This window comes from Aplidium turbinatum, chromosome 11, assembly GCF_918807975.1.
Source record: "Aplidium turbinatum chromosome 11, kaAplTurb1.1, whole genome shotgun sequence".
In the NCBI taxonomy this organism is placed as follows: Eukaryota; Metazoa; Chordata; class Ascidiacea; order Aplousobranchia; family Polyclinidae; genus Aplidium; species Aplidium turbinatum.
Genome location: NC_137482.1, coordinates 1588640 through 1598330, shown reverse-complemented (window position 1 = coordinate 1598330; position 9691 = coordinate 1588640). Strand labels below are relative to the sequence as shown.

The following is a 9691-nucleotide window of genomic DNA, read 5'->3' as shown; positions in this document are numbered from 1 at the left end:
AAGATTGTAGAAGGAATGATGCTAATCTATTTTAAATTGTGGCCAGTTTTGATCCATTCGCAAACAAACCAGCACTCCTTGACAGTAGCGTTTTCAGGGGGATACATTAGGACCCGGACCAGAGATGAATTTAGGAGCTAGTAACCTTCACAAAGAGCCAGGATAATTGCTACCTATTCTTTGAATATAATGCCACTTAGAAGTGATTTGGAGCACGAGATCTCATTGATACTGCCCATGAATTATCATAACGACCTTGCTCCTTGGCATGGGGTTAAAAATAATCGTGTAGTTCTTAAACTTCAATTGGAAAAGTACAAATCTGATGAAATGTCAAATCATCTTTTCTTTGTAGGTCTTTACCACCCAGTTGTTGTAGATTATTCAAGTTTTATTCGCAAATCAACGATGGGGGTTAAACATAAACAAACACTTTTGTTCGGTTGTTGTGACAACAATTCGTTATAATCAGTGCGTCACTACAGTAGGTTATAATGATATTAAGCAGAGTAATTTTTTCAGAGTCCCGGATAGTGTGTAGTAGAACTACAGTCCCGGATGTTGAGCAAAGCCACATTTTAGAGAAGTTTTATCGATTAACTTACTTTGGAATTAAAACTATTATTTATGCAAGAACAATTAAACTGTTTACAAAGCGTCTCTTAAAACTTTTTTTGACAGAACATAATTTTTGTTTAATTTTTCCACACTAATGGTTTATAAGGACATATCTCTCGAACAACACAACAAAGCATTTTTATTATTAGCCTACGCACGTGACTTTATAAATAATTTATTTCAGTTGGAATTTTTGACGTCATAATTACAGTACAAGAGAATCGAGCGCCATGTCACAGTGGCTCAGCACCCTGGATCCTTCCGCAAATTAAAATCAAGCTGTTTTGTTAGAATCAAAAAAGTTCAACAACTGTAGACACAATGACTACCATAGGGGTTTCTCACTCTCCTGCTCCAGAACAGTAAGATTTTAATCCTCATCAGAATTTGTTCTGTTTTCTGGCCAGTTTGTTTCAATATTTTCCAAAGATTTTATTCCCTTCAAACACATAAACACATTCTTTAAGATACAAAACGTACATTGCGTCCCCGACTCAAAAATAATTCTTCTTTACGGCTTGGTAGAAGTAGTCTCTATAGAAATCGGTTGTCGACTCATTGTGATCAAACAATGTCTTTGTGACGTGAATAAAAAAAAAAGAGCAGGAGATCAGGGTGAGAGCAACTGACCTTCTAGAAGGCAGCGAACTAAATCCCATTTAAAACTTGTAAACAACCCCAAAACTCTCTCTAATTGAGGTCCCTGGCTCCTGTCATCTTCTTTAAGTTGATTGTCGTCAGGTAAAGATCCGCTGTCTCTCCGGCTTCAATCTTCCACCATTTCATTCCTTATCTCGTGGCAAGGTTTTTGTCTATCACTCTATTACATGAACGAGCAACAACAAAAGTAAAACTAATTCAGATACAAAACATTAAAGAGAAAAGCTTTCAATTTATACAATCATAGACTAGAAACCTACATCAGAACCAAATGCTTTGAGTATAATTGGTCGAAGCAAAAATATTTCGTTTCGTTTGTACAAAGTTCCTTGTCTTGAGTTTTGTTTCTTTTCGAAGTTTTAAATTCGTTGCAAAGAAACCTGCTTCGATCAAAAGGGCCTGCTTCGAACAACCCTGGTATTAAATTGATAGACTTCTGAAAGTTAAAATATCTAAAAATTTCAAATAATTTTTAACAAGGAATCGTAGCAGAACACCGAGCAAAGTTTTCACGACCTGTAGTAACCTACCTGGTGAAACCCCTATTGAGTTTGGAGCTGTCTTTGGTATTGGAATAATTAATGTTTTATGAATGGTGCTATTAAATATTCTGTTTTCACACGGTCCTTAATTTTTAATGAATTTCTTTTGATGAACAAATCTAATGTCAGCATTGCCTTGTGACGTTACTATGAAAAGAGATTACGTCACATATGGTCACACTAATCTGATCACGTCACAATGCATTTGCAAAGTTTCCTAATAACGTCATAATGTTGAGGACAAGAGGCATATGCTGCAAACAAGAAGAATGGGTTTTGATTGTCAGATTTGCTTTTAATTCGCGATTGTCAAGTAACAATGGGGCTTCCTTCACAAAACACACATGAACACATATGTTCTGAAAATGCAAAATGGCAATGTCTGAATATGACTGTGACATCACAAGCAGGATACAGACCTCAAGAAACTCCGCTATGCTTTCACTATTTCGCAGCGGTCACAGCGCAATGGTAAATAAGGTATTGGGAAGGTGCTTTCCCAAAAAAGGGGTTGCTCCCACATCGTAAAATCTAAAGTCTTGCGCATGCCACAATAGACTTTATTGCTTGGTTAAGTGCTTTACCTCAGGAACGCGGAAGCCTTTTCTGAGCGTAAGGCTCATAACTCCGCATACTTGTGGAGTGTACAGGGGTTTGAACCAGGGACGGAGGTTTAGACACCGTGATTGAAAGAGTGAAGTGTCCGCTACTAATCTATCTCTACTCCAATTGAATGTAAATTATTCTATCCACGAAATGAGACGTTTTGTGCAAAGAGTTCAAAGAAACAACAACGATTCTTTTGAAGACCTAAAAACTGTTCGAAAAAACTTTGAACTTTTTTCCTCACAAAACACCTGGTGGAAGATCACGTGACCTTGACAAGACAGATGACAGAGCCGTCGCCCGTGTGACGTCACAAAAGAGGGGCGAAGAAGAAAGCAAAAGTTAACTGGTGAAGATGCATTCGTCTATTCTCATTCAGCGCAGATAGCCAGGCCGGTCGGTTGAATTATTCATTATATTTTTAGCCCGTTGAGAATTCAGTGATTTTATAAAATATTCATATTTCAATAAAGTCTTGGAAATTAATGAATTTGTTTAAAAGTTAATTTGTTAAGCTAAGAAAGGGTAAAGCTGAGATTAATTATTTATTTTAGTCTTAATTTCGATTTAGATCCAGAAAGAATTAAAGCCAAGAACAGCGTTCATAGTAAATATTGCATTATGTGATAAAATATTTAAACTTTGGTTTCTGGGACTCACTACTCTTTGCATGAACCTCTGGTTAAACAATGCGGTGGCAGTCTCTTTTCTTTGCTGCTAACATGATTCGTATTGAAACATTAATTCTGTATATTTCTGTATATTATCATTTCAGTTTATTTCATCATTAACTTTTCCATTATTGCTGCATTTTTCTAAAATTTGTAAAAATAGTTTTCAGACATTTCATCGTTTTAAGTTTTGAACAGTTGCAAAAACTTCAAAATGTTCACAAACATGTTAGCTTCCCACCACCCCCATCACCGCCCCCCCTCCCCACCGTCATCCATGACGTCATTGAGCAGCAGCAACTACAGCACCGAGCAGAAATATGCACCGCTGCACAACGCCGCAGACGCAATGCGAAGAATGACGTCACCTTATTCGGTAATTAAATAGTTTTTGCTTCAAAAATTATGATTTTCTATCACCAAGACAACAAATCAGTTGTTTTTTACATTGATTCAACGTCTAAACGTTGAATCAATGTAAAAAAACGACTGACTTCTTGTCTGGGTGGTTTGGTAGCTTATATCCCATCTGATGATGCGAGTGAAAGTTTGTACAAATTGTTGGTAAAGTGATGGATTTTTCTGGTGTTTTTGTTTGTATTTTTATGGTACAGAAAATTTGTTTGCATCTTTTTTAAATATCACAACGCCACTTTATGAATCTAATCAGCAAAAAGACGTCATTGTGGCGGTTTAGCGTTTTTTGTTGATAGATCAATTCAAGAAACAATAAAATTGTTTTCGTCAAAACCCTTTGTTTTAAAAAAAAAACAGTTTGTGATGCGACAATCGAGATGAAAATTTTATCAAAAGACTTCTGACAATCTGCACTTTACTTGAAAAATACGTGAAAGCATTCAGATACTTATTTGTCAATCTTCAAATTTGCAAATAACAAAAGATATTTTCGTGTCACAAGAAGCGCATTAAAAACATTTAGTTCAATATGTTGCGTTTCGCCAAGGTTCGATTTTACATTAAAGCGAATATAGAAATATTTCTATAAATCACAAGGCATTATAATTAGATAATGCTGTCCATTACTACGCTAATTTTTGCAACATCTGTCGCTTGTTCAGTCACAAAATGGCCGCCCACCGTGTAATTTCGTTACTATCGCCGCGGCGCTGCATAATATCGTGATTGGGCGCCATTTTAAATCGTTTCAACGTCGTTTTACGCGATTTAGATATTTCCATGATGTTGGAAATTTTTCTTTGCCTCAGCGCTTTTAAATCAAGCTAAATTTTATTTTCTAAAGTCTTAACTAACAAAAATCTTCAAACCATATCTCTAAATCGTTCATTGGTAACATATTGACAAGATTCAAACTTTATTAAAATTTTGCTTTAGCTAACATGCTTTTGCATATCGTGCAATTGTTACTTGACAATGGCGGCCACTTCACTATTCTTCTTTCAATTTAGTTTTTATGACGTTTTCAATTTTTTGAAGACTTTCTGATGCATGAAGACAGCTCTGAATGGATATTTTTGTTTGAAGAACTGTCCACAATCGATAAATATTTTCTTCTTCCTGTATAAACCTTAATAATTAATGATAAGGGAGAAGATATAGTGTTGTAAAAATAACTGCCATAAAACGACAACAATATTATTACGTCATAGACATTCAGACCTTTCAAATGCCATTCAGGCTCGATGAGGTTGGAATGGAGATCCAAGCATGGCTGGAAATGATGACTTTACTTGAACATTGTTTTTAGACTTTGATTGACTTGAGGTGACGCAGTTGTTATGTTTCACCAAAATCTTGCATGCTCACTGTTTTTTTTTTATTTCAGGGCAATATCTTCGGTGGGTTCGAAGAGTCTTTTCTTGCCAGAACGGAACTTTTAGCGGCGGTAGATTATACTGGCAAGAACCAGTTTAAACCGGAACCCAGCAGCAGTTACTACCCTTCTTCAGTGTCCCACTACCAACAGCACCCTGCCCCACCTGTACCTCCTCCAGGTAAAGGGCATTTAATTAGAGGGATTTTGATTTTTGTAAAACACTGAGTGCTTGTTGTGGCATAAGAACTATTAAATAGAGATTTTATAAAGTGTAAAAAATAACTGAAGAAATGGTAGCTTTTCATGAACCATGTATGTTTAATATAAAATTCCTTATTTGACAAAGTCTAAACTGCTTGAACCTAAGTAATGTTTTATTTAACTTGGCTGCACTTCGCAAGTCCAATGTCACTTGTGTTATGTAGATATGCAGTTGTGACATCACAATCACACGATTGCCAAACAATATCTTTAAAATTTAAAAAATGCATGAAATGGCTCATTGTTACCTCTACTTCAGTCTACAGCACAATGCACCCACCAGCCCCATTCCACCACACGGCCGCGCTACAAAACTCCTTGGAAGTCAATGACGTCATCGATCAGCTGGGGTCATCACACAGGTAGTCATTGAAAAATATGATTCAAAATTTTTTAATGCAAAATCCAAGTTTTTTCATAAAATGTCTTGAAGCTAAATGTCCAAAGCAAAGTTGTTTCACGTAAAACTAAAAACAAATTCCGGGTACATTTTTTTAATGATATATAGAGAACATTAAAAAGCCTGTTTTCCCAATATTACATCCAAACAACTTTGAGGATTTTGTTGCATATCTCTGCTGTCTAACTAATTGTACAACACAGGGCCCAATTAACCATGAGGCATAGGAGGCACAGGCCTCATAATTTTTTTACATTATTACCGTAGGCGTAGGTAGTGAACGCTGTTGTGCCAGTGTGTGCACAGCTGTTATTTTTGAGAAACGATTTCAAATTGTGTAACGATTGCTAAATAGAATAACGATTCCGAATCGTCACGCTTTGGCGAAGTTATTGGCTATGCTAGGCAAAAGTTGAGCACTGCTGCTCTGCATCGAAAACGATTGCCAATAGGGTCCCCTACACTTAGCTGTGCCTCGAGCCCCCGTGAGCCTTAATCAGGCCCTGGTACAACATATTGACAAGTGAGTGAATCCCTCTATTCTACCGAGACCACTCATGTGAATAAGAAGCTGTGGTGATGAAGTTTAATAATTTCATAACTTGCAACCTAGATCGCAGATGGATCGCAGATGGAAGAGACTTGGAAGCTCGCCGTTAATTGTGTTTTTTTTTTTCTTCAATTGCTTTGCTTGTCATGTACAGCACCCAGCAGCATATTTGGCTGTGGCTATATAAATGCTGTTATTATTATTATTATGCAATAGTAATTGGCACTAATTGGTTGATGTATTGAAAATGAATTTATCAATTTATTTTCACTAGCTCACTGACCACCTACCAACCGCCAGCATTCAATTCTCCTGTCATGCCTTCATCAGACTCACAGCCCCACTACATCACCCACCCCACCCCTACTTACAACCCTACCAATCATTTCCACCCAGTGACGTCAGCAATACACCCTTCTATCCCACCGCCCCCAGCCTCAGTACCAAACAGCACAAGCTCAAGTGAGTTTTGAAATTGTGTCCAACTGAACAAGAATATTCAAAAACAATAAATCAAGAACACGATTGTACCAGCAATCATTTTCAATACTGTCTAAGGAAAACTCATATTTAAAATCAATTTTTATTATAGAGCATTTATTTGCAACATAAATATTCGGGATCGTTTGATTGTTCTTATGTAGCAACAACATTTTCAAGTTGAATTTGAAGCTGACTAACTTTTTACAATCAATTTTTTGATGATATTTGTTGAACACAATTAAAATGTGGAATACTGAAACTGTAATATACTAGAAGGTTTGATGGCGGTAACATATACGTGGAAACTGATAATAACATAATAATACTATAACAACTTTGTCATGTACTGTATTTCTAGGTTCTCCTCCATTAAATCTTCCCCCCTTCAACCCAAGCGATATTGAGGCCGACCCAAGAGAGCTGGAAGCATTTGCAGAAAGGTAATATTTATTGATATATAAAAGTTTGAATAAAATTAACTTTCTCTTGTACCATCGTCTGGTAAAAGTTATAATTTTCTTTTGTGAGAGTTGTATGTTGTGAATTATAATCATAACATGTCGGATTCGTATCGAGTTACTTCTTATTTCAGTGATGTGGTCTCTTTCAATGATGTTGTAAACAGACTGTGCGCAGTCCTAAAATTTGTGACTTCTTATACAGCAATATAGGATCATGAAAGACACATCTCTGGCACCTTTGCCATGTTCAACGTTGTTGGGGGCCAACAGTAACCATTGGTTGGCCAGATGCAATTGAAATACAATCGTGTTTAATGGAAACGATTAGAAACTGTTTTGCGTGTTTAAAACATAAAAGCGCAAAATAATCAAAACACTTTCAGATGTTGTAAAACCTCATATGCTGTGTCTTTAGTTTGGACAGAACACTAGTTTTTACAAAACAATGTGAAATTTCAAACTTTTGCTTCAGGTTCAAACAAAGACGAATCAAACTTGGAGTCACACAGAATGACGTTGGACAAGCATTAGCTAATCTCAAACTGCCTGGAGTTGGCTCGTTAAGTCAAAGCACAATTTGCAGGTGGGGCGTGCTGGTTCGTTTAACCGACCTTAACTAATATGGTGTCTGATATAAACTAAGAAACATCATATAATAATTACATTAAACATTAGTTTGAATAAACCATTTAAAAGTTATTTTGAGTTGTTTGGAATGCTTTCCCAAGTATGGAAAGCTTTCAAAAAGAAAACATCGCAAGCTTTCTTAGTCCGAAGTTAAATGAAGAGAATATGAAACAGTTGGAAAAATCAAACTTTTGTATTTTCTTGTCCGCACAACCAATGTCCCATCAATGAGACAAGATGAGAACCTTTAGTATAATCTCATACTGTAACGTATTTCTTGTCACTTTATGACAGAATAACCAGCTGTGTTCTTGAGTAAAAATTTAAAATAACTCAGAGTGAAAAATAGTGAAAGCAAATAATGGATGTGGTGTAACAACAGCAGCTCATAACTGGTATTGCCAACTTCTTTAATCAAAATTTTCTTTTAGGTTTGAGTCTTTGACATTAAGCCACAACAACATGGTGGCACTGAAGCCAATTCTGATCACGTGGTTGGAGCAAGCGGAAGAAGAACACAGGCGGAAGATGGAAAGTGCCGCTCTTGGGGATAAAAAGCGGAAAAGGACATCAATAGCTGCTCCTGAAAAGCGGTCGCTAGAAGCATATTTTCTAGTGCAGGTATTTTGAAATAAATAATATTTAGTTTCATATATTACGATTTCAATCAACAAAGACTTTTCCAAGCAAAATAGAATTTCCAAACATAAATTAAAAATGGGATTTCTTATGTGCAGCGAGCAATACTCGGTAGCCTATGTGCACTTCAATATAAACAGCAAAGACATATTGATGTGCTTTGAAAGCGAAGACAAGAAATTTACTTTAGCAAAACCATGATTACCAACGACACTAGCTACAGCGAATAGAACTTGAACGAAATAGACTTCGACGTATCGCTGCTGGAATCAATAAATGACAAACGTGCAGGCCACACCAACGAGCAGGCTTATAAAAGTGCTTGTAAGAGGCTAAACTTTCCATTGCCGACATTAAAACTTGGTTATGTTTTAGTGCGATATTATATTCTGCTTCAACATTTTGAATTATTTTGGTTGTTGACCTGTCAATCATAATCTCCAGTGTGACGTCACAGACTGGTGTGATTCATTTTGATCATAATAACACTTGGTGCAAATGGCGATTGACAATCTGATTGTTTTCCAGCCTCGACCGTCGTCAGAGAAGATCGCGGCCATTGCCGGGAAGTTGGATCTGAAGAAGAACGTGGTTCGAGTCTGGTTTTGCAACCAGAGACAGAAGCAGAAGAGAATGAAGTTTTCCGCTTATAACGTAAGTTGTGACGTATGAAGCCATTGTGACGTAACGAAAGTTGTTAACATATGAAACAAATCCTAAACTACTTTTTAACGTACAGACTAATGTTAATTAATTTGCACATTTCTCTTACTTACGCAGAGCTGTGTTTCAACAGGAGTCTGTGATGCAATAACGTCACTATGACGTCATCATTGTGCAATGATCTTCAAGAAAGCAGGGGAGAGTACCAAAGATAAGAAGTTACTTACGTTTTGTTGACGTCATAAGACTGCAAGTGCTCAAACAGTTTGATGACTTCGTTCGTGAAATGACATCACAGTCGTAACGTGAGGACTCAACAAGATGAAGACTTTTATTGTGACGTCATGATAAGATTAGCTGTTACGTCATCACCGTGACATTACTGTGTTTGCATTTTATTTAGATTTCTTCAATGTTTGAAGGTCTGTAGTTCAGTTCCAACGTAAGTTGCAATAAATGTGTTCGTCATAACGGCATTCAAGCGTGACCTCTTGAAAGTGAAACCCACTACCAGTCGATGCTTCATCAAGGTCTGAAACTAAACGGTGGATCAATCAATTCATTATTAGTAAAAATCTGTTTATTGCAAAGAATTTGAATTATTGTGGAGTTTATGGAAATATTGTTATCTCTTTGATGCACATCCAACCATAACCAATTTGATGGCCTGGCAATTCATGTTCTGCATGGCAATCAATATCAGTACAGTGACAAT

The 9691-nt window shown here is 36.6% G+C and overlaps 1 protein-coding gene across 1 annotated transcript; it reads left to right on the top strand.

Moving 5' to 3' along the window:
• Nucleotides 1-3311: 3311 nt before the first annotated feature.
• LOC145779582 (POU domain, class 4, transcription factor 3-like) lies at nt 3312-9244 on the top strand. The gene is made up of 9 exons (XM_082591208.1): nt 3312-3473; nt 4902-5070; nt 5413-5515; nt 6378-6565; nt 6945-7026; nt 7520-7630; nt 8106-8295; nt 8842-8967; nt 9110-9244. The coding sequence occupies exons 1-9, from the start codon at nt 3312-3314 to the stop codon at nt 9125-9127; spliced, it is 1149 nt and encodes a 382-aa protein (XP_082447334.1). The 3' UTR covers nt 9128-9244.
• The last annotated feature ends 447 nt before the right edge of the window (nt 9245-9691 follow it).

Bases quoted from the DNA above. Each gene is read 5' to 3' on its own strand.
- LOC145779582 (XM_082591208.1), top strand. From the start codon at position 3,312: ATGTTCACAAACATGTTAGCTTCCCACCACCCCCATCACCGCCCCCCC. The intron at 6,566-6,944 runs GTGAGTTTTGAA...CTGTATTTCTAG, and splicing joins ACCAAACAGCACAAGCTCAA to GTTCTCCTCCATTAAATCTT. The intron at 7,027-7,519 runs GTAATATTTATT...CTTTTGCTTCAG, and splicing joins CTGGAAGCATTTGCAGAAAG to GTTCAAACAAAGACGAATCA.